Source organism: Salminus brasiliensis, chromosome 23 (assembly GCF_030463535.1).
Source record: "Salminus brasiliensis chromosome 23, fSalBra1.hap2, whole genome shotgun sequence".
In the NCBI taxonomy this organism is placed as follows: domain Eukaryota; kingdom Metazoa; phylum Chordata; class Actinopteri; order Characiformes; family Bryconidae; genus Salminus; species Salminus brasiliensis.
In genome coordinates, this window is record NC_132900.1 from 23,590,191 (window position 1) to 23,616,306 (window position 26,116).

The 26,116-nt window shown below is 35.5% G+C and overlaps 1 protein-coding gene across 4 annotated transcripts; it reads left to right on the top strand.

Annotated features, from left to right (window-relative positions):
- The first annotated feature begins 8,518 nt into the window (after window positions 1-8,518).
- sh3bgr (SH3 domain binding glutamate-rich protein) lies at window positions 8,519-24,170 on the top strand. Of its 4 annotated transcripts, XM_072668444.1 has the most exons (11): window positions 8,519-8,619; window positions 9,929-10,114; window positions 12,488-12,568; window positions 14,131-14,160; window positions 17,180-17,212; window positions 19,585-19,608; window positions 19,947-19,973; window positions 20,501-20,527; window positions 20,896-20,925; window positions 22,514-22,568; window positions 24,083-24,170. In XM_072668444.1, exons 1-10 carry the CDS (start codon window positions 8,575-8,577, stop codon window positions 22,535-22,537), a joined length of 507 nt encoding a protein of 168 aa, XP_072524545.1. In that variant the 5' UTR covers window positions 8,519-8,574; the 3' UTR covers window positions 22,538-22,568; window positions 24,083-24,170. The 4 variants fall into 4 exon arrangements, with proteins under 4 accessions (XP_072524545.1, XP_072524546.1, XP_072524547.1 ...); XM_072668445.1 differs by lacking the exon at window positions 20,501-20,527; XM_072668446.1 differs by lacking the exons at window positions 20,501-20,527; window positions 20,896-20,925.
- The last annotated feature ends 1,946 nt before the right edge of the window (window positions 24,171-26,116 follow it).

Consider the following 26,116-nt stretch of genomic DNA (forward strand, 5'->3'; position numbering starts at 1 on the left):
AACTTGATTATAAACACATGCAATTGGGGCTGTATCTGTAAAGAATATAACTAAACATCCATCATTTTAAGGTGGTTCTATTCTAGACTATCAGATAGATGTCCACACTAAGTTGGAAACACGTCTGCGATGGAAAGAGTTATGGGGGATTTGCCACACCACACTGTATACTCTAAACATTTACACATACGCGCTTAGGGCTGTATATGTCTCATCTCATAATATGTCCATCATTTCAACTTGATTCTATTCTAGGATATGTATTCATGTCAGGTTTGAAACAGATATATAATGGAAGTTTTGGGAGATTTAACACACATCTGTGTGTTCTGTAATTATGAACGCATTCAGTTGTATGTCCCTTGCTAGCCAGTAGGTGGCAGCACCATGAGAAAAGCCCAGTACAGGCTCAACATCAGAAGAAGAAAAAGGACTGTGGCTACACAGGTGATAAACAGAGTATTTTTGTCTAAAAATCTGCCCTTTACCTTGTAGGCGGAAAGAAACAGTGAGCCACCTCTCTGAGTTTGCCTGTGTCAGGTATACTTCTAACAGAGAGAAACAAAAAAAGTTGACTCTGGAGTTTACCACACCTAGGTGGACATCATAACAAAAGAAGAACTAAGAAACCAAGTAAGCCCTTTCCATTTTCCCAACAAAGGGAAAACCAGCTACAGGTAGGTCTAGTTCAAATTATCTTCAGAAACTTTAGAATTTCAGCCGGATGTCTGATCAGCCTTTTCCACTGTGATTTTCTTCAAGTCAAGCTTGCAACGGGAGGTCATGACCTAAATGAGATTAAAGTGAATCTTTCCTTTACGTGTAACTATAAACAAGTGTCTTGAACGAGAAGGATGAGCATTTCCAGAAGCAGTACCTGGATGGCACATCAACATCTTCAGTCTTCAAGGAATGTGTCCTGATGTGTCCTCTAACACGGGACAGAACGCATTTGAGCATTTTGCCTGTACCTGGCAAGATGTGAATTTTTCAAAGGACCAGTACTTGCACTGCGCACATACTCTATCTCCTTTACTAGCGTGCTCTCTCTCTCTCTCTCTCTCTCTCTCTCTCTCTCTCTCTCACACACACACACACACATATTCTTAGCTAACAAGAACAGCCCTATCGTGGTTCAAATCATATCTAACAGAACGCTATCAGTTTGTAAAGATAAAAGATTTATCTTCAAATTACACAGAAGTAAGGTATGGAGTTCCGCAAGGCTCAATTTTTGGACTGCTATTATTTACATTATACATGTTACCACTGGGCTCAGTTATAAGCATACATGGCGTTAATTTCCATTTTTATGCAGATGACTCACAGCTCTATATATCAGCCAAACCTGACAGTAAATTTAGATGACAGAAAATGGAGTAAAGGATATAAAACTCTGGATGTCACATAACTTCCTTCTTCTTAACAGTGACAAAACTGAGGTTCTCCTTTTAGGTCCAGAAGACACTAGAAATAAACTATCAGACATAATGTTAGACTTGGCTGATGCTTCCATTATTCCTGGTCTAGCAGCTAAAAATCCTGGCGTCATATTCGACTCAGATTTATCATTTGAGCAACATACAGCTAATATTAGTAGGACAGCCTTTATGCAGCTTAGGAACATTGCCAAACTAAGAAACTATTTGTCTCTACAGGACTAACTAGTACACGCAAGGCTAGATTACTGTAATGCACTTTTGTCAGGATGTTCCAGCAGGAACCTCAATAAACTTCAGCTGGTTCAAAATGCTGCAGCCAGGGTCCTTACTAAAACTAGAAAATTTGACCATATCAGTCCAGTTCTATCAGCTCTTCATTGGCTCCCAGTTAAATTCTTTATTGAATACAAAATTCTTCTATTAACGTATAAAGCCTTACATGGCCTCGCTCCTGAGTACCTGTGGGATCTTATTACATATTACGAACCACCAAGATTACTTAGATCTCAGGGTGCTGGCTTCTTAGTAGTTCCCAAAATTCAGAAAACCTCAGCAGGGCGAAGGGCCTTTTCTTTTAAAGCCCCCCAACTCTGGAATAACCTTCCAGATAATGTTCGGGACTCAGATACAGTCTCAATCTTTAAATCTGAGCTGAAAACTCATCTGTTTAGTTAAGCTTTTGGAAATTAATGTTTCCCCTTAGATAAAGGTTACAGGTCCAGGGGTTCATGAACACAGGGAATTGTAGCACACTGAGATGCTGGAGTTGTCGTCTCGCTGCTTGCATGCAATCACTCAGGTTTGTGGACGGTGGAGCAGATGGACGCTAGCGTTTCAGGGCGCTCCCGTGTCTGTGTTACCTTCTGGCTTTCTCCTTTTAGTTAGGCTGTTATAGTCAGACCTACCAGAGTCGTCAGAGACACTCTGATACTGCTCAACATTCTTCGCTCTCCATAAAATCCTCCCAGAACTAACTCTCTCTTTTTACCTTCTCAGAGTAAATGGCCACCCAGCCCGACCTGCTGGAAGATTGCCCGCTGAAGTCCCCTCTACCTGCGTCAGACCATCAGGCCCCCCACCCACCACCACTCATACCAGACCAGTGGTACACCTCCTACCACTGCTACCTGTTTAATGACCATGTAAAACCTAAATGGACTCTTAACTATCTGCCACTATTAATATCACCACTATTAACTATCTACACCATGATAAGTATATTATGATTATGATCAGAGCAGTTCAACAGAATAGATGGTTTGGTAATTTTTATCAATAATGTTTAAATAGTTCTGACCAGAGGAGGATGGGTCCCCCTTGTGAGTCTTGGTTCCTCCCAAGGTTTCTTCCTCCAGCTCTGAGGGAGTTTTTCCTTGCCACTGTCGCCGTTGTCACTGTCATTTCTTACGTTATTTCTTTTTTGTCTCTGTCTTTTTACTAATTACTACTTATGTAAAGCTGCGTTGTGATGACAACAGTTGTAAAAAGCGCTATTCAAATAAATTTGACTTGACTTGACTTGACTAACCACCTTGTTCTCAGCTTCAAAGTTGCTTCAAAGTGCCCGCTACCAATGAGTAATTTTGTAACATCAACATTTTCGACTAATACTGCCCGCCCAACAGACACACACTGTATTGACATTTAAAATATTAACACTTGCGGCTACATTTTGTGCTTAGAATAGTAATATTGAAGTGATTCTCTTTCATTCTAGACTGGTTGTTGCCAATATTTATACAAAGAATTGACATTCATTGAAACCAGTTAGAACTTAGTGATTGAGATATTAATGATTTTAATGTATGTGAGACTGATTTAATTAATGATACTGATTTATTTAATTATTTGAAAATTCTGAGGCTGGTTATCAAACCCTACATTTTATGATTCTTTTGTAAAATGTGCCTATTGCTCCCACACATGGGGCTGTATCTGTGAAATAACTCAATGTCCATCATTTTATATTCCATATTCTATACTAGTGCCCACACCTGGTTCAATACCATCTATGAAGGAAATTTGGAATTTGGAGGTATTTAACACCATATATTGTATATTGTTATATTATATTGTAATTATGAACACATTAACTCGGGACTGCATATATAAAAAATCCCACAATATGTCAATTATTCAATTACAATTATCAATAACTTGATTCAATCTGTGTTGGAAAGTTGTGGGGGTTTTAACACACCTCAGTATGTACTGTAATTATTTACACATATGCACCTTGGCCTGCATATATAGGAATTGCATAATATGTCTATTATTCCAACTTATTTCTATTCTAGGATACCAGACAAGTGTCCACGCCAAGTTTGAAGCAGTTCTATGGTGCACTAGGGGCTGTGTCTGTGGAAATCTAATAATATGTTCATCTTGCCAACTTGTTACTGTTCTAGAATACCAAACAATCCAAAACTTTTGTTTTGGGGGACTTTACATCTCAGTAGGTACTGTAACAATATCTGATGTGTCCAAGTTTAAGCAGATCTATTTGGAAATTTTGAGTTTTGGTAAGGTAACAACAGTAATGTGTGCTGTCATTACTAATGCATGGTCATTGACTTATTGCTCATATATTTAATACAACCCACAATACCTTAATCATTAAAGCTTAAACTTTTTCTAAAATCTGATAAATCTCCACAACAAGCTTGAAGCAAATCTATGGTGGAATTTTGAGATTTAATAACCACCATAATGCATGCTGTAATTATTAATGCATGCATATACATATGGGCCTATATATTAATTAAATCTAAGAATCTTCTACAAATTGTTTATATATGATACAATGTCTGAAAAGTATCGACTTTTTTATTGAAGTTTTACAAAGAAAAAACATCATAATATACTAATATACATAATATACTGTTATAAATACATGTTTATGCTCTTATGCCTATGTTTGGGCTATGTGTTGTATGGTAGGTTATGTGTAATAATGAGAAATAATTATTATTACACATTATTAAACATTATAATTATTATTAGTTGCGAGTAGACATTTATAAATGCTTAATTATTTCATTCGAACAATCAAAGGTTCAATCAAAAAACAATTAAAACTGCTACTCAGTCCCAGACACATGGCACATTACACACGGAAGGACTATTGAGACCACATCCCCTGCATTCACTGTTTATTCCTCCACTACATGTACAGCATATGTCCAGATGATTTGTAGAAACCTGACACTCACCACTATTAAATTAAGGTGTAATCTCACAGTTGCTATCTGGGAAATCAGAAAAGCTTTATGAGCAATTTCGTTGGAGACGAGGAGATTTTAATACTTTTTCCCTGTGTCATTTCTCATTATTACACATACATAAATTTATGGACATCCATGGTTTGCTTTCTTTGCATGTGTGTACTGCATGGGTTGTTGCCAGCATCTAGTGAGAATAGCACTTAAATATATTTACTTAGAAAATTGGTGACATTCATTATCAGCTGTATATTCTCCATTCTAGCTTGGACTTGATACATACTGATAAATTTCTACCATAGATCTTATTTAAACATGTTGTGTAAAATGTAGGTGTGAATGAGGGGCATATCATTCAATATTACAAGTTTGGTGTGTCATACATGTCAGATTCCAGGAGTGTTAATACTTACAATATACATGATAAGGGTTACTTGTCCAAACTTTTCTCCTTAAAACTTGATTTTGACTAACTTAAAATTGAGACGCAATAGTGGAATATTGTTCCACAATAGATCTGCTTCAAGGCTGGTGTTGGCCCTTGTCAGGTGGTCTTGAACAGAATAACATTGGAATGACAAACATATGGTCCATCACGGGTACATCACCAAGTGTATATTTGTGTGTTCATTATTACAATATATTTTAATAATATATAATATATATAATATATAATATATTACAATGTTTTTTTGGAAATGGACAGTGTGATGACCCACTGCGGTCCCCACATGTGATAAGAAACATGGGTTGGAGTTTGTTGTGGTTTTAAGCTTGGTTTACTTTGTTCAGCACAAGTCTGATTACCTTTACAATGTAGCTGTGTTAGGTATATTGCAATATTATATTATTCCAAGATTATCACAGAAGGGATACATTGGCTATTTTCACTCATTTTAGGTTCAACAATGTTTCTATCACTTTCTATCACTTTCTGTCACTAACTATCACTTGCAATGCCCCCCACACTAGGAGAATGAAGACTGGCACATGTCTCCTTCGACACATGTGAAGCCAGCCACCACTTCTTTTCAAACTACTACTGATGCAGTATTGCTCTATAGCCAGTGCTATCAGAGGAAAGTGATACAACAGCTAACAGATGCCTGTGCTGACCAACATCACACTAGAAGTGATGTGGGGGAAGTGCCATCAACACACCCCACATGGACTCTGCCTGCTGATGGTAAGCTGCACAATGGAATTCAAACCAGTGATCCTCAGATCATAGTTTTATGTAAATAAAACCAGGTCTACACATTCAGCCAGTGAGGTAAATTAATCACATATGCTGTTTTCATAGAGCTGAAGGAATAATATGGTGTTGAGGAATAGCCATCAGGTTCCTGAACAAGCTGTGAACCTTTCACCAACACCACTGCACTCAGAAACTTTATTATTAATACTCTATATGTCACTGCTTTTTACAACTGGTGTGCAAAATGATCATAATATCATAATATGATAATCACAATAATCATGGTGTAGTATAACTTAATATAATCATCGTAGTGATGGTGAGAGTAATGAGAGTAATGATATAACATTCTAATATTAGGAGTGGCAGATAGTTAAGAGTCCATGTAGATTTTAACATGATCATTAGGCAGCAGTGACAGGAGGGTGTGCAGCTGGTCTTGCATGGGTGGTGGGGGCGCCTGGTGGTCGCAGGTAGAGGGGGCCCCAGCCCCAGCAGATGAAAGGTGAAATGTGAAATGCTGGTATGTCATGTACTTCCTCCTTCTTAACAGTGACAAAACAGATCTTCTTTTGGGTCCAAATGGCACAAAAAATTTGACTTAATGTTATTCCTAGTTCAGCAGCTAAAAACCTTGCCATCGATTGATTCAGATTTGTTTGACCAACATATAGCTAATATTACAAGGACAGCTTTTCTACATCTTTGGAACATTACTAAGAAATGCCTTATCCATACATCATGCAGAAAAATTAGTCCATGTTTTTATCATCTCAAGGCTAGACTATTGCAATGCCCTATTGTCAGGATATTCCAGCAGGAACCTCAGTAAACTTCAACTAGATTAGAATGTTGCAGCCAGGGTCTATACTAAAGCTAGACACTTTGTTCATATAAGCCCAGTTCTATCATCACTGCATTGGCTTCCAGTTAAATTCCGTATTGATTATAAAATTCTACTATTGACACACAAAGCCCTACACAGCCTCACTTATGAGTACCTGCAAGATCTCCTTTCCTATTATGAACCATCATGATTACTTTAATCTCAGGTTGCTGGCTTCTTACTAGAAAACTTGTAGTTTAGCTTTTGGTATTTAATGTTTCCCTTAGATAAAGCTTACAGTTTATAGGGAACTGCAGTAAACTGTAATGTTGGAGCTGTCGTCTTGGTGGTACGGTGACTCTTTATCAATAATGTATAAGTAGTTCCGACCAGAGGAGGATGGGTCCCCATTGGTTCCGTGAGTCTTGGTTCGGCCCAAGGTTTTATTATCCAGTTTTTTCTTGCCACTGTTGCCTTGCTCAGCAGGGTTTTTAGGTATTTATGTTTTGTTGATCTCTTATTAAATCCTATTATTAATTTCTATTAAGCTGCTTTGTGACAACACCAGTTGTAAAAGGGGATATACAAATAAATTTAATTTGATGAAACACTTTGATGATTTGATTGATTTGATGATTAAACACAATTTTTGTAAAGAAACCTTAGTGAAAAGAAAAGAAGCTAGAATAGGTAAAAATACAAAATGTTATGACACCCATATCTTCTGTGTTGTACAACCCATTTTCATTTAGCAACAGTTAGCGACAATTAACCTGCACTTAGTCAACTCTTACATTGTAACTAGGCTATGGCTAAACTAGTGTGCAGGTGGTGTAACCAGGTACTTCCATTGCTTACCATTGAGGGAACTATAAATTCTGCTGTGTATCAGAGAATGTTGCAAGAGAATGTCAGGTAATCTATCCATGCGCTGAAGCAGGACCCCATTTGAGTCAAGCAATAAGGATATAATACAAAGCACTCAGGCAGGTTTACCTCACAATGGTTACAAATAAGAAATGTAATCTTTGTAATGACAAGTTCTAACCTAAACCCTGTTAAATGATTGTTCATTATTAAAAACCTACAAATGTCACTGTTGGAGGACACTAACAATTACAGGAAGCATTTGGTTGTAGTTATTGCTGATAAGGGGAATGTAACCAGACAATGAAAAGAAAAAGAAGGGGACAGTCACTAAATGACAGGGGGTTGGTTTTTGAATATCTTTTCAAGATCCTTTTTTATGAAGTAGTAGCTTCTTCTTTACATTGGTTCACTTTCTGTGGTGTAGCATGGGTACAGGTGTGACTCCCGAAGCATTAAATAAGGAACAGAAAAAATAACACTAAAAGGGCTGTAAACCGAATGTATCGTAAGATAATACTTTCTAAAGTGGAAATTAGATTTCAGACTGATCCGAAATCATGTTTACCTTTGTTATGTCTTGTCTTATTTTTTTTGTTTTTCTTTTTAACAAAAAAGGCCTTCACATATGACGATAACTTAGGGATAGTTCGAAACGCAGAAACCTGTTCTTTCATGAGATTTTATGATAATGAAGACAGACCGTCATCTACAGGCGAAGTAGCGTCTTACTGGAACAGTATACCGATTTTAGCTAATAGCTAGGTCCAGACTGTCTGTGGTTGGTCTACTATTTTTGTCCATATCCAGACTGTTGCTGCAGTCTAACTTAGTGCCCTCAGTTACAACAGATAGGCAGCTGAAGTTGCCAATCATTCAACCTCTTAAAGCCAATTCCGCTATAGCAGAGCTGTGGACAGAAATAGCTCAAGCTTCTACAGTGCCTTCTGTGCGTTCCCGACGATTGAGTGGCTGTCGCCGTCTTCACAAACTTCCACTAGTTTCAGTTCCATATTTATAATGGTTATCAAAGTTTTTCTGGCGTCTTCTTCTGGATCGACGGCGGTAAGAAAACACCACATTCCATAGCGAAGTCAATTAATCTAATTGTGTATTTTAATCATTGGTTCGTTTAGGTTTGTCGGTCTTCTAAAGTTTAATTGCAGATTGCTGTAGCTAAATTTGGTTCTCTGTTTAAATGCCTCCTGAATGCTCCTAGATTCATCTGTCTTTATTTTGAACAGCGCAAAGCCCTCAGCCGTCCTCTGCTTTCCTTATATATCTCTGCCCGATCACATTCCAAACCTGCAGTTAAACTTGTCTGGAGGACCATGCACACTGAATGTTCTAGAAAGCTTATTAAGACCTGCCTAATTTAAATAAAATCGTGAGTGTTTTATATAAAGAATGATTACTATGTTAAAACGTTTCCAACTCTGAACTGCTGTACAATACTTTTCATAGTATTACCTTTACCTTTACCCTATTACCTTTACCTGCAATACTCATTATTATTATTATTATTATTATTATTATTATTATTATGGTGATTATTATTATTATGATTGTTGTTGTTCATGGCATATTCTGTGTCATGTACTGTAAATAAACAATAGAAGTTTCTTGAATCTTAAGATTCTTGAATACTGGATAAATGTATACAATATTACTGCAGATCTTTCTGGATTTTCATAGTTTTTAATGTTCACATCACTATGATATATTAAACATTGTAAAGTTTATAATTACATTCTAAAATAAAGTAAAAGCTATTTAACACTATGTTAATTGAAAAATAAAGGGTGTTAAAGAAAATACCCTGTCTGGTAGTCCTGTTTATATTGTAGATGCAAGCAAATGCACATTTAACATACATTTTAAGAGGAATTTATTTCTCCAATCTTTTCTTAATTGTGATAACCACAGACGTGAAAGTTAACATAGTTTTCAGGCCACAAGTACATATAGTGTAACTGTTTAAAACAAGGGCAGTTAACCTGATTCTTCCTTACTGAAGTAACTTTTTAAATTGATCTGCCTTTTGCCTTTTCCCATGTAATGTAATAATTAATGGTAGGACTACCCAATGTGGATAGTTATAGAAATAATAGTGCTGGGATTGTATTGCTACATATTACACTATATTAAAATTAATTAGTGAATCAATAATGTAGCATGGTTAAAGGGTTGGCTGCATTTAAAAAAGACTTGCATAAATAATTTATGTAATTGTAATAAAAATTATGAATATAATGAATAATTAATAAAAATGTTGTCTATATATATATATAGTGATCTATATATTGATATGAAAAGGAGTGTCATTCTCCATAAAATATTTCTACTTCTTAATTGTGTTTCTTTAATTGTACAGATAAAAAAGAAACAGCAAGATGTGCTTGGTTTCCTTGAAGCCCTAAAAATTGAATATGCACAACTTGACATTGCCTCAAATGAAGAAAACCGCATGTGGATGAGGGAAAATGTGCCTGGAGAAAAGAAGCCTTCCAGTGGAATCCCACTCCCACCTCAGATTTTCAATGAGGAGAACTACTGTGGGGTTAGTGTACTGACACTGCACTCTAACAATATCATGGGTCAGTTAATAAAGAACATGGTATATATTCAAAATGTATAATGAATAATTTGATTAATAATTTCCACACCAGCCTAAATGTAGTTTTTCAGCCAATATATATATATATATATATATATATATATATATATATATATATATATATATATATATATATATATATATATAGTAGAGTTTAAATAAATTGAGTTATAAACATTTACATCATCCAAAATCAGAGGCATTTTATGGCACTATTGAGTGCAGCAACCATTTTTGCTTAGTGTTTGAATTGTAAAGATCACATAATCTGAGTCTATACCAACATACATTTCTAGTCACTTGTTACTACACAACAGACAATTATGCTAACTAACTGCAGAACTCCAAGCTCTGTATAGAAACACTATACACTGTACAGTCGAAAAAGAAGACCCTACTTATGACTCTAATAAACTGTCATCTAATAAAGTGGTTGATAACTGTCATACAAAGTGGTTAAGTAAAGTAATATTTAGATTTTCATGTATTTATTTTTTAAATTAATTTATTTAAAAGTAGAATTCCTTAAATTTAATGTGTTAAACAAAATAGCCACAGCCAAGCAGACACAGGGTTTTTTCAACCTTTATTTAAACTACTAAATTATTAGTTTGACATTAAGCTGAAACATAAATTATAGAATGAAAATGTAAAAGAAACATTTAAACATTATTAAAACAAGTACGATAAATTTGTCATAGTGTGTACAACAAAGGGATAAACACTCGCAGAGATGGAAATCAATGCAAGACACTTTATTAACTAAAACCAAATACAAAACAAAGAGATACGAGAAGTGAAGTGCAGCAACGTGGGCAAAACCATGAACAGAACCAAAACGGGACAAACCAGATGGCGAACAAAAACCTGGGACTGGGAGGAGCAGGGAGCTAAACAAGAGGGATAAACAAAGAGGGGACCAAACAGAAAGCCACAAGCCATGCTTGGGCGATGTGGGAGATAACAGAACGAAGGGTAGAGTATCACTCTGTATACAAACAGGGGTAGCTGGGGAACCAGCTGCCAGAAACAAGAACAAGGCCAACCTAACCCAATCTTGCAGAGAACTGCCTAGAACCGGGTTCGCCTTGTGAACTGAGCAGGAAGCAAACGTACCTTCATTTGCCTCTAAATGAACGCAGTGACTAGCTCCTGACTCTGAACTAGAACCAGGACAGGAAGCGAACATACCTCGCTTACCTCTAGCGTGCCTGAGAATCAGTCTTGAACAGGAACCAAAACACTAGCCAACCTAAACACACCAGAACCGCGTGAGGAATCACAGAGCTTCACAGATAAACCAAGAGAGTAAATTCACGGCAAAGCATGATGGTAGTAGAGCTCCTTAAGTACTCCCAGTCCCAGGTGAAACACATGAACCATGAGTGAACCGTGAGCAAACACAAATGAACACAAATGAAAAGGAAGTGCACCAGAATTATTTGGCCTGGGGGCAGCGGCTTGAGATCGACCCAGGGGAGGGCGTGACAACGAGGGCCTGACAAAATTGTAATAGTTAAGCAATGTAATTTAAGCAAACCATTAAAAAACAGTAAAAAGATAACAAATAGTAAAAGAGCAAAAACATAAATAATTTTTCTTGCATGTATTGGGAAATTGTTTTGAGACAGGATGTCAAGTTATTGCCTCAGGTGACCTGTTGCTTGTTAACATAGTGCTTAAAAGTTCATTTGGCATCTAGCCATCCTGTAATATTACTGTACCATGTCAGTGTGGTAGTCGGATTTTCTTCTCTGCACTTAAAGAATCAAGAATCAGTCAGCCTTAAGAATGCAGAAAAACACACTTTAATCCTGCAGTAAACATAGGGCCGGCATCTTTGATGTCCATTTGCACTGGTTTTCTGAGGCCCCTGTGGTGAGGCTGGTGTGAAGTTGATAGACTCCATTGTTTCAAGGTAACGAAGTCACCATTTGTCTGCTCCTATTCCCCAGACAGTTCCATATGTAATAGCATGTGGTAAAACTAAAACAAATTAAATGAAAATAATCTATGCATACTATACTGAACTTCCTGAAAAATTCCCCCACATCAATCCACATGCTATTTTCAATTTCTGGGACGGTTCGGTATCTCTTAACATGTTCAGAAAGGTATGTCCCTTCCCAAAGTACTTCCCGACTGTAGGAGGAGCCCAGGGGCAAGAAATGCCAATTCTCGCATAACACTTCTTGAATTTAGATTAGGTGTGTTGGGATTATAGCTGACGCTGTGCAGGGCAGTGGATCTCCAAGACTGAAAAAATAAAAATAAAAAGTGACAATAACTATTAAAACTGTAAGTCTTGTGTTTTAGGACTATGACACATTCTTTGAAGCCAAGGAGGACAACTCTGTGTATGAATTCTTGGGTCTGACCCCTCCACAAGGATTCAAGGTTAGGATTTTCTTTTGCTTTAAGAATTCAATAACAAATGCAACCAAATTATCCATTCATCCATCTCTCTTTTCTAAAATGTTAATTCTTTGTCTAACTGAAAACATGCAAATGCTAAAAATGTAATACAGTGCAACAAATTTCAGAAATGTAATTATATTCTGTTTAATAACAAATGTCAGTACTTTATTACAGTTGCATTTATCAATCAGTAACATTCTACATTTTTTTGAGAGTGCATTAATAAATGCAACTGCAATGAAGTATTGATATTTGTTTTTAAGCAGAATAAGTAATAACAACAGACCCTAATTTAACCCTAAATGTTCTCTCTATTGTTGAATAGATTTAATAATCCATTTGCCTTCCTTTTTTTGTTGCCTTATATTTCACAGACCCATGGTGCCTTTTCACATCAGAAACTACTGACAGAGAGTTGCGATCAGTGGTTTATATACACATGGGCATGAATGTCATTAAGTTTTAATGATTTTTTTGATTCTTTGATTGGCAAAGTGAGTGACAACACTTGGAAAAAATAAGTTTTTGTTCTAGTAAAGGTGTATGTTGTACACCCATTCTGCAATTACGCTTTTGAAAATTTCAAAGAAGTAACTGAAAGCTCAATATTGCAATGACATTCATGTGCATGATGAGTGTATATAAACTTTTGATCACAACTACACATACACTACTGTTGAGAGGTTTGCCATCAGTTGTTATTTTTATTTAGATGGTATTTACCATCTACCATATTAGAATTATGTCATTAATTTATATCAACCAAATAGAATGTATTGTATTGTCCCCTAGAAAAAGATGATCCTGTTTGATGAACCGAATAGAAATACGGTGGAGAAGACTCCAATAAAGGAGGTTATAGAAAGAGAGGTTAAAAAGAGCCACAAGAGGAAGAATCAGAAAAAGTAGAAGAAAAAACTCTTTACTCTTGATTTCCAGTTGAACAGTGCATATTTGTGTCTTCCCTTTGCTTCTCATCCATTCTACATTTACATTAATGGCATTTAGCAGACACTCTTATCCAGAGCAACTTACAAGGTTACTCATATTACAGAGGTGGGTCAGTGTAGTGTTAGGAGTCTTGCCCAAAGACTCTTATTGGTGTAGCGCAGCTTAGTCACCCAGACCGGAAATCGAACCCCAGTCTCCCACGTATTGTGGCAGCTCACTGGTAGGTAGTGATGTTATCTGTTGCGCCACACCAACCACCATTCTCCTTATTAATACTTTCTTCTCCCATATCTCCTAAGTTTGGGTCATCTGGACTCCCTACTTTAACATCCAAGGCATTCATTCTATGTTTGTTGTCCTTTCTGTCTGTTGGATATGTAACATTTTGCCGGTTTTCTGGTATTTTTCTCTTAAATTTGAAAGTCTCATTCTGTTGAATTAACTGCATGATTAGAAAGGTGTATTCACCACTGTAGCAGTGTATGGAAGTTAAAAAAAGTGTAAAATATAATACTGTAGGATTGGACTTTTGCTTCTGTTTGAGAATTGACTGAGGATCTGACCTTAACACTGTTTCCTTTTTCTGACAGAAAAAGGGCCCGGTGGAGGAGGAAGCCCAGGTAAAGCCATGTTTTTTTGCTATGAACACAAATGCGATGAGTACATTGTATCTGGTTTAAATGGTCAAAACATAAGAAGTTCTGTACATATTATGTATCATCATCAAATAGCGATATATGTTTTGCCATATTGCTCACCCATACTGCACTGTGTATGACAGTACAAGGTAAATATGCAAATCTGCACTCTAACTATTAGGTGTGTAGCATTACATGTATTTATTCTGAACTTTCATGGTCAAAACATTCCAGTTTCATATGGACATAGCATCCACACAGTGGTGATGATTGATGAACATATTCCAGCAGCAGCAGCAACAAATTTTGCAGTTGAGAGTTCCATCTGAAAACTTTAAGCTGTAAGCTGCCCTTCACTTCCTACTTGCTCCTCCGTCCCACATAAAGAGGGTGTCTCACATAAATTCGGTTTCTTTCCTTTTTTTATTCTTTTGCACTCGCTGTTCTGTTTGAAAATTAAACAACTGATAATGAACATTAAATATTTCGCTGACATTCTGGTCTATTTACCAAGTACCAACTACCTCAGAGGGGAATTATATGAAACTAGTTAAACAAACTGTACCTTGTGCTACTATCTGCTCAAAATAAATTAAAATAAACCTTGGTTAGCTGTATGACTTTATTTTATTTATTTTTTTGCTTTTTTCCCCACTATACAGAATTAAAATTATGATGTTCAGAACATGATGTGAGAGTGTGTTAAATAAAGGTCAGATAGCGAATTATGATTAATTACATCTAGCAAAAAAGAACTAGGTCAATGGGTCAGTATTCGAGGACAATCTCTGTCCTTTTTACATTTTAATGCATGTAATATACATAATACATTAGGCATTTCTTAGCTTGGCAATGTCCCTAAGATGTAGAAAAGTTGTCTTAGTAATATTAACTACTTTTTTAAATAGCGAAACACTTGGAGCAGTTCATACTTGAATATATCAAAGTAATTAGATAACGTCTCTCTCCCTTAAGTCTCAAAAGTAGATCACACTTGAATGCCCCTTTTACACCAGAGGAGATCTGGGATGCTCTCCAGTCGAATTTTCCAAGAAATTTTGGGCATGTTTATGCCCCATTTTTATGTCTATGATTAATAATATTCTTCAAGAACATTCAATTCCTTGCTCTTGGAAAATGTCCCATATTAGTAAAAGTAAAAGGACAAAAACCCAACAGAATGTTCTTCCTACTGACCGATTAGTCTACTTAATGTAGATTACAAAATTGTAACTAAAGCGCTGTCTCGTTGACTGGAAAAAAGAAATTCCCTACATCATTAAACCTGATCAGATGAGATTCATTAAATCCAGGTATAGATTGATTAACTTTTTGCATTATTGGAGAAAATCAGATTAGGGAATAATTATATAAATGTAGTCAAATTGTTGTATTTGGACCCCACGGCCTCTATTAACACAACTGCAGACAAGGCCTGAACCATTTATATAGGTCCAATTACTCTTAATGATTTATTAGAATGGTCGTGTTTACCTATTACATTTCTTGGCAGAATTAGCTTAATCAAGATTAACAATTTACCTTGAGAGGAAAATGTGTTCTTATACTTATTACACAGAGAGACACAAACTTTTCTCTATTGTTTATATGCGCACAGCTTACATTGTTACCCTGGAATCTGTATATTTTTGTATTTTGTAAATAATGTAAAACCCAATAAAAAGATGATTAAAAAAAGAGAAATGGGTCTATAATTAGGGAGTACACAGGAATGAAGATTTGGTTTCTTGATCAAAGGTTTAATAACTACTAATTTAAGAGCTTTGTGTACATTTCCCAAGCTAAGGGGTAAATTTACTATTGTTAAAAATGTATAACTGGGAGTATTTATTTTAGTAATTTTGAAGGATTTTTTTCTCCAATTCTGGCTGTGGAAGTGGGTCCATAAAAACTGGAAAAAATACCTGGAATTTGAGGATTTTTTGTAAATTTACAATATCATACCAAAATTACTCTGATTGTTTTTGTTATTCTCAATCAGCAAGGCTAAATATGTTGAGCAAGCTTTAGTGAGTGCCCTTCTATGCCTAATAAGGCTGTCCTTAATGCCTGGTGGAACGCCAATTTAGCTTCTAATTTCTGTTTGTTTTAAGATAGGAGTTTGTTCACTGTACCTCGATGCAGGCTTTTTTTGCCCTGTCATTTTACATTTAAGCTGTACCACATTGTCTAAGGTAGACTGAAAAGCATTTTCTAGTTACTCTCAAGCCTCATGGGATCTGAAGGAGAGTAGATGGATGGAGAGGTCAACAAGTCTGGAAGGTTTTCAGTTAATTGTAGGGTTTTTGAGCACTTTAGTTGTCAGGAGACGTACAAAGTTTTTGGCTAAACTGTAACTAAGAAATTAGGTATGTCTGAAACTATTGAGCTTTGTGAAAGAATATTTAGGTTATCAATGCTAACACCCGGGCTAAAACTATATTTAGGATATAATTACAGTAATGTGTAGGTCCAGTTACATTTGGGCAGACAGACAGCAGGATTGATGTAAATGTCTTCGTTAAGTCTGTCTTTTCAAAATGAATGTTAAAATCTCCTACAGTCATAATGTTTTTACTGCACACTGCTAAGTCTGCAGCAAAATCCAAAATTGTGAGTAGAGGCATGGAGGTCTGTAAATATTAATAAATGAGAATGCATTCTTATTTGTGACTGTGGAACTGTCTGTGTGTATACAGTCATGTGAAAAAAGACTTTTCATTTTATGGTTTTATATATCAGGACAAAAACATCTGGTCTTTAGAAGGTCTTAAAGTTAGGCAAATACAACATCAGATTGACAAAATTATGTATTTAACAAAAACTAATGCAAAAGCAATTTGTGAAAAGTATGCTCTTACTGTGTCCATAGGAATGCTGCCAGGTGCTGCTAATCAAGAAACCATGTAGCAGGGGTGCAACTTGAAACCAAGTTGCAAGTTTGTATTGTTGCTACCATGGTTGTTTTTTTGTCTTCAGTTTGTTCTTTTCTTTTGGAAAGGAAGAAGAAGATGAAGAAGGTGAATATGAGAAGGTAAGTGATTCCCTTCTGTTTTTAAAGAAAAAAATTACAATTACAGATCAAATCAGTTTTATTTGTATTGCACTTTTCACAATTGACATTGCCTCTAAGCAGCTTTACATCACATCCATAGCATGATGATCAAATGGCCACGGTTATTGCATCAATAATTAATCCAAAGCTTACTTACAATTTAATGCACATTGTTTGTAATGCACATAATTCTACAACTGTGAATACATATGTATATGTGTGCACTTTCTGTTAAGGCTAGGAATGTTCAATACATACAATTATTTGAATTGTTTGCATCTCCCTATTTTTTGGAATTAAAACATTTTAGCTTGATACATAATACATGATACACAAGTTGCTGAAAATTACAAAGCATGTTGAAGTAATAAAACATGGCTTAATCTCAAGGACAACTATCACGATGACATTCCACTTTCAGAGATGTTTGAAGTGTGTAGTTAGTGTGTTTCATTTTTTACATCCTTGTGTCAATTGCTAACTCTCTCTACTCTCTCTAGTAGCCACTTGTTTGATTGTTAAGCCCTTTCATTTGACTACTTTGTCATATACCCCATTGTCATCCCCATTTCTCTACAGGCTACATGGATAGCTTGGGAAACACCTTTTAAAATAAAACTAATCCATGTTCTTTCCCATAATTTTTTTCATCCATATTTTTATGTCCCTCTTTCCAGGTCTGGTTTTACACATACACAAATGGACAAAATTGTTGGTACCCTTCAGTCAAAGAAAGAAAAAACAACAATGATCACTGCAATAACTGACATAAGATGAAAAGATGACTGAACATATCAACTAAGGAAAATCAGACATTGAGTTTGAGTTGTGGTTTAACAGAATCATTTTTTAAAACAAACAAAATGACAAAAAGGCAATCACTGCAATCAAGCAATTTCTGTAACTCTAGGTGAGACTTTTGCAGCTGTCCACAGTTATTTTGGCCCAGTCCCATGCTCCAGCTGTCTCAGGTTTGAAGGGTGCCTTCTCCAGACTGCATGTTTCAGCTCCTTTGATAGAAGGCCACTTCACATTAGTCCAATGCTTTGCTTTTGCCATTCTTGGATGTTTTGTGACTGTGACTGAGACCAGGCTTCCTGACATTGGACAGCAAAATGCTGCTACAGAATGCCTTGATAGTCTTGATATTTCATTGTACCCTGCACAGAGTCAAGACACCCTGAGGCAGATGAGGCAGTCCTCTTCCATGTTTTACAGTATCTACAATGTTCTTTTTTTTTGTATGCTTAATTTTTGTGCTAAATGCCAAAATGCTCCAGTCTGTCTCAGTCCAGTCTGTCTCATCTGTCCAAAGGTCATTCTCCCAGATTTTTGTGGCTTGTCAATATGCATTTTGGCAAATTCCAGTCTTGCTGTTTTATGATTTGCTTTTATCAGTGGTTACCTTCTCTGCCGTCTTCACTCAAGGCTCAGACCGTGATGGATGGTGCAAAAGACACTTTGACCTTGGAGTTCACCTCTAGTCTCTTTGAAAGTTGTTCTGGGTTACCATTCATATTACCCATCTTTTCAATTAGTCATCAATTGGTTGGCTACAATCCTATATGTGCATCTCCTGAGACAACTCTCTCCTTTTTGTGGTCCATGTTCAGTGTGGTACACACCAAGATACCAAACAGCACACACAAATGTGAAGGCATGGGTAAAGCCCATTTATTTTTCATCTTTATTAGGAGTACCATCATTTTTGTTCAGGCCAATTTTTTTAAATTCTGTTGAACCACAATTCAAAAGCAATGTCTGATCTGAATCTGATCAACTAATGAAGTTTGATTTGATTTCATTAGTTGATTTTCAGTAATCTTTTATTCATTATTACTTTTGTCAGTTTCAAGTTTGAAAAAAAATCATTTTTTTAGTTTTAAGGTATTTTTTCTGTCCATGCATATATGTAGACTTGTTTTTCTACCTTTCTACCCAACAAACAAATAATTTTTACTTCAATGATGTGTTTATGTATGTTTGCAAAAACTCACAGTGTACAATACTATCATGATAGGGTATTTTGCCCAAATTGTGCAGACGTAACAATTCTGTAGCTTTAGACTTTGTTTAAATTATTTTGTTTTGCACAAGGGTAATGTCTTAACTGCCAAGAAGCTGCTAACTCTTAACTACAGGAGGCAATGGGTAATTTTTCTCTATGACTGGCAAATAGTATTACTGAGGCACGCAAACATTTGCACAGTCTATGTCGTTTTTGTTATGCGATGAAAGACTGAGTAACTTTGCAAAGTATTGTGTTTTATGCTTGATTTTCTATCTTGATGATGAACTCTATCTTTAAACCATTTTCTTCCTCCTCTTCCTGCTCCACACCTGCTTTCCAGGGAGAAGAGGATTTGGTGTCTGAGGTAACATTTCTGTCATGGAGAGTGCATTTCACATTAATTTTCTTTGCTTAACCCCTAGGCTGTGTGGTTTTGTTTCACAGTGTTTGCTATTGTAGCAGTGAACCTCCTGGTTTATCTGCCCTTATCTGCATTTTGTATTTTTTCCTGTCATTCTCAACTCTATTTTTTACATGTCTTCCCACTCTCTATTCTAATATCATCTTCTTCCTTTCTCTCTAGACCTGTCTCCTGACAACCTGATTTATTGTAGATATTAAAAATCCTCCCCTTTTGCATGCTTCTTTTATGTGTCCTCTTTATTCCCCAACATGTGCTGACCCACTGTTATACCTTCCTAGGAGGAGGAGGAACTTCGACAGCTTGAGGTAGCGATGCCTTCTTCCTTTCCTCCCTTATTGTGCTGTTTCACTTCAGTATACATTCCCTTTTACTTCCCTTTCTGTTTTCTCTATTTTCTTTATTTATTTGGTTGTTGTGGACCAACCTTTTGATACATACATATCCTAAAAGGTAGATTATCATTGTTTGATATAATGGTGACAATATATTAAACCATTCCCACACATTAATGCATTCACAGATGAATATGATCTTATTTTGTTCCAAAATGTTGTCTGTTGCACAATTAAAACAAGAGCAAGTTTCCAACACATTCTCTGGACACACATAGAGCTAAAAGCATTCTTACCAGAAATATATGGGATTTTATGTACACCTTGATATTCAAAAACAAAGTTGGAAACTTTGCTCTTTGACTTACTTTTCTCGAACTCAGTTCTTCACATGCTACTGTGCTACTTATTTCTTTTTTCACTTTCTTTTCCATTTCTCTGTCTTCCATTCATTCACTGAACTTTTTCTCTGTCATTCCCTCTATCCACTCTCATTACAGGATGAGCCAGAAGAGCCAGTCAGTGAGGTAGTCCCTCATAAAAACATACCATATATATTATACTAAACTGTATAATAAATGGATTAGAGACTTGAGAATGTTTCAAAATGTTTTTCTTTCAATAGCAGTAAAAAGATCACCAAAGATGAGTGTAGTAAGAGAGATTCTGCTATGCTTCTTTGTTAAAAAAAATCCACTCTTTGTCTTCTTGTGCTAAGATATGAAGGTTTCCTGAGAAACCTTGTGAGGCAAAGGCATGTTTAAAAAAAACAGTCTCCTTCTCTGCTCACATTGTCTCCTCTCCTCTTTGTATCATACATCCATTCCTTTAGTCCTTTGATTGTCTTCTTTTTCCATTTCATTCTATTCATTTTCTTCATCTGCCCATGTTACAGGAGGAGCCACAAGAAGATCCAGACAGTGAGGTAGTTTCCCATAGCTTTGGTCACTGGTGCACCTGTACACGGGAAACTAATATTCTTCTTTCATCGTCTTTTTTTCTTTCTTTCTCTATTTTCTGCATGAGTTCCTTTTTCTTAATAGAATTAGGCAGATAAAAAAAGGTACTGAGTTACTGAATTTTTTTTTTTTTTTTTTTTTTTTACTATTTACAATTAGCTAATTTTTCTTACATCCATCTTAAAGGCACAGTTCCAAAAACAATCTTTTTAAATCTAAGGGATACAAATAAACACAGGGGGGAAACACACAAACTTTAAGAGGATCTCCTGGGAGAAAAAAAACAAAGGATATGGGCCCTTTACATTTTGGTTAGATAATATCTATGTGCTTCTAGTTCTTTTTCTCTTGCAGTGCCACTGTGATGCTGTTTGCGTATCCTGCAAACACTGAGTCTGTTTTACACAACCTCATCCCATGAAAGACTGTGTTTTATCTTGCTAATTATATATTTAATTTAGGAAAATTAAAAGGCACAGGCACTGCTTTTAAGCTCACAACATGGCACGGTTTCTGGTTTGACTGGTAAAGCTGAGTACACCCTTGTTCAACCTAGTCTCTATCCATCACTTTACCTTACAGTACAGTAACTGAATACATATTCTGCACAAACCAAATGCAGCATTTGAGCAAAAAAACAAACAAACTCAAACTTCAAAAAAAACTTGTGAAGTATGGAGGTGAAAATGGTTTTGTGCTGCTTTGCTGCAGCATGGCCTGGCAAACTCTACACCATAGAATCCATTATGAAACTCTTATTGTATCCGAGGGTGCTTGAGAAAAATGTGAGAACATATTTCCAAAAACCTTAACTGATGAAAATGCTATTATAATGCTATAAGATGATTTGAAACCTCTCAAACTTTTTTTTTTCTCTAAGTCAATATCAGAGACTGGTAGACAGATATAGGAAGCATCTAATTGATGTTATTTTAGCAGGTGAATATCAGCTATCAGGGCATAGGGTGTCCTTCATTTTTCCTCACAAGTAAATTGCATTTCTGTTAATTACATTTGACTAATTTGTTTGTAAAACACATTACTTAAATATTGGTGTCTTCGCTACCAATATACCAAATATCTATATGTTTAAATAAAAAGACTGTTTTTGTGTCGTGGTGTCGCATGACTGTGTTTACATATATTGTGATCCCTTCACCCTGATTCCTGAATATTTGGTACCCAAAGGAGAACTGCACAGAATATAAGAAATAATGGTGATGCTATGTTAGCAGCTACACTCTACGTTTTGAAATATGCATTCCTATTGGGTCACTGATGCTAATCAGACTGACCACACATGGATTAAAATATAAATTGTGTAATTGTTTGATGCTCTATAGCAAGGCTGAAAAACAAAGGTCAGAGTCCAACACCCAGATGGCATTATTTGTGCTTCCTTCAAACTGTGTGATAACTGAAGTAGTACCAGAATATTGTTCTAGTATGACTCAGTAATATAACTCTACTTTGAGATTTATTTCAGGCATCAAGTGGTGATAATAGAAATAATTTGCTCCAGGCAGTGACAGTTTTTGATGTTTTTTTCCACAGGAGGGAGAAGAGGCTGATGACTAATCTTCTGACATGGACAATTAGGACAGTTAAGGTACTGTAACGATTTTTCATTCTTACTACTAGATGGGGCTACAAGGTAAAGTTTAAAATTGCTGTACTGCCAATCCGTCTGAATCCATTTAGTGTTACGTTAGAGTACATCCTTGCTGCCTATAAATTCTTTTTAAATAGATTTTCTTAATATTTGATCGTTATGTGATAGCATTACATCAAAACCACATATTCAAAGCTATTCAAACCAATTTTATGAAGTCTGATTTTTTACAAAATATACCCTTAATACACAGCAGATAATCATGACAAATAAGCATGTGTTGATCACATGACTTGCACAACATGATTTGTAAGGATATTCTCTGGAATGTGTTTCATAATATTTATTTAATATTCTAATATTCTAATATTATAATATTCTAATGTTAAAATTCTAGTAGCTCAGTTACACTTGACCACAGTTGTTATTTCAAGCTAATGGTAATGTTATTAACATTAACTTGAATCTTTTGGCAAAATCTGTGTTGTTTGAACCTGACTATTTTTTGCTGCAACAACAAAGTGCATCTCTGTAATCTGTAATGCTGATAGTGGTAAAATATTAGAGTTGTCAAACCTCACAACAGTAACTGCAAAATACATTTGTAGACAGAGCATTGATAGCTCCATTATGAATTTTACTCCCAACATCTTTGAAGGATTAACACAAAGCAGGCTAAGAAAAAGCTGAGCTGATCTAACTGTTAACTTAATAATTTCATCAAAAAGTGCAGTTCGGTGTTGCAGTGTATAATAATTACTTTAAAGTTAAATTTTGTTCTGATTACCATGTGTACGTTGTGTAATTTTAATAATACACAGATTACATGGCCATAAAAAAACACATTCTTGCCCAAATATGGTAAGAAATTAATTTATTTAATTTGATGTGACCGTTAATGTACATTTATTGCCGTATGAAGTATGCTAAAGTGTCAGTGAAATCCCTTGACTCCAGTGTACTTCCAAAGTTGCATTAAAGTATACTTTAAAAAGCAAATCTAAAAAATATTTTTTAATAATACACCTAAAATCACATGACAATTGAATATACTTTTAGTATATGTCAATATCTAAGGAAACACATTCATTAAAGCATACGTTTTGTTGTACTAAATCACACAAGTGTAAATTCTTTAAAATATACTTTTTAAATATACATTTCAGTTGATATGATATTAAATATACTTAAAATGTGTTTTAGTATGTTTAGAAGTACATGCATTCTATATGAACACACAAATATAATTATTAGTAGTGATAATTATTTTTAAATACATTTTATGGAAAGACAGAAATAATATATTTTGTTATATTTTCATAGTATTTATATTATCTGTATCTTACCAAGGGAGCAAAAATATTTAGAATTATGGAACGGAATGGTATTATGTAATCCAACCACAGTTAAAGAAATTATGTGAAAACAAACCTGCTATAATATAACCTGTGCACCCAAATAAGTGTAAAAGAGCCCTAAGTGTGTGCATGTTCTCTCACCATCTTTTTCAGCTAAAAGGACTCCGTCCCACCCACTGTATCAATCTCCTGTGGCAGACCATTTTCAAGAAAGTACTACACCACAATCCAGGAAAGATTGTTCAAATGGCTTAATTCCAGAAAAGCAGTCTAGGAATGTACAACTCCTTGCCTTTTTAGCTGAATTTATTTTTTTTACTATGATGAATACAAGGGAAGCAGATTTTGTAATTGTTTAAATCATTGTCAGCATTGTTGTCTCAGATACGGTTTATAAAACAAATACAAAGCATAAGTTTTACAACCAAAACTACTTCTGATGTGTCTCTCTGTTACTTGTGCTATGGAAACATCCTCTTCAGTGGACTATGGTGCATGTAGGATGTTTGGTAGATGTTAGATGTTAGCTTCTGTGGTTGTGATGCATCTCACATTAGTCAGTTATAGGTGTATGTAATGTAAATCACATTTACAAAGAACAATTCACAAAAAAAAAAAAAAAAAAAATCAACAGTTATCAGTTCCTCCTCATCTCTCCATTTGATTTGGTACATTTTAATTAGGACTGTCACTATCTAATGTATTAGCAATTCATTTAAATTAACATTTAAATAAAAGGTTAAATGTTAATCTATTTTTTTAAATCAGACCATTGTGTTTATCTATATAATTGTGATAGCCTTGATAGTAATGTATTCAGACTTAATGTCTTTGTATGAGAACTGAAATTCTTTGGTTTAATGTATACATAACTGAACAGAAAATAATCTAATGTCATTAAAAATGTGTTACATAAGTCCTGCCTGCTTCCTGAGATAATGTGTATCAAATGGAAAAAAATTGAAAATACACTGATCAGCCATAACATTTGCACCAGCCACCTAAAATTGTGTAGGTCCCCCTTGTGCCACCAAATAATATCTAACCATTCAAGACATGGATTCTACAAGACCTCTAAAGGCACCCTGTGGTATCTGGAACCAAGACGTTAGCAGCATATCCTTTAAACCCTGCAAGTTGTGAGATGTGACCTCACCTCTCCATGACCCTGCCGTTGGTTCACCGGCTGTCTCTCTAGGATTACTTTTGGTAGGCACTGACTACTGCATACCAGAAACGCCCCACAAGACCTGTCTGATGTTTTGGAGCTGCTGTGACCCAGTCGTCTTGTCATCATTTGTCAAAGTCACTTGCATCCTTACCTTGACCATTTTACTTGCTTTTAACACATCACCTTTAAGAACTGACTGCTGATTTGCTGCCTTATATTTCAGCCCTTGACAGATGCTACTGTAGATGAAGATGATCAATGTTTTTCACTTCACTTCACCTGTCAGTGGTATTAACGTTATGGCTGATATTAGCAACTATAGCAACTATGACCATTCAAACTCACTTGTAACTTTAGATCAGAAAAAGAAAAACTAATTTGCATTGCAGATGTGAACCAATACTTCTTTAGCAGTATCCAGCATTAGAGCACAAAGTTGAAGATTTGTAGCTTGGTGATTGTATGTTAATTCTTCCTGTTCTGTACGCTTTTGAGATGCCTTCTTTAACATACATGGCTTAAATTCCATACCAGAATTAAAATGATCAAGTAATTTACTTGCCATTGTCATTTATTTCTATTTCCAAAGGTGCATATTGTAATATAATGTTAAATACTAATGCAGAAGTCATATCTATTGACATTGGAGTTTTGCTGTATTACATTACTCCCCCTTTCTTAGAAGTTTGTTCTGCTGTACTCTTCCTGTCTCTGTTATCATGTTTTAAAAGACAGAGAAGAGTTGACTGTACAAACAGCTATATATTAGGTCTTAGGCACAATATCATAAGTATATAGAGTAATATATACTCAATATATATAAGTCAGAGATGTTCCAAAATCACTACTCAGGAATTTCAGGAATCGAGGTCCAGACAGAGGTCAAAGCACACAGGTAGGGCAAAACAGAATAAACCATATGGCTTATAACTCAGGTTCTGGCATTTAGGAAAGGCCAGTCCATATGATTATCATTCTGATAGTACAGCTCTTTGGAACTGTGCTCCCCCCCTTCA

What these genes read in the sequence shown, in the direction of transcription:
- sh3bgr (XM_072668444.1), top strand. Translation starts at nt 8,575, where the DNA reads ATGGTTATCAAAGTTTTTCTGGCGTCTTCTTCTGGATCGACGGCG. An exon ending in AGGAACTTCGACAGCTTGAG is followed by an intron (nt 19,974 to 20,500) that starts GTAGCGATGCCT and finishes CTCTCATTACAG; the next exon opens with GATGAGCCAGAAGAGCCAGT. An exon ending in CAGAAGAGCCAGTCAGTGAG is followed by an intron (nt 20,528 to 20,895) that starts GTAGTCCCTCAT and finishes CCCATGTTACAG; the next exon opens with GAGGAGCCACAAGAAGATCC.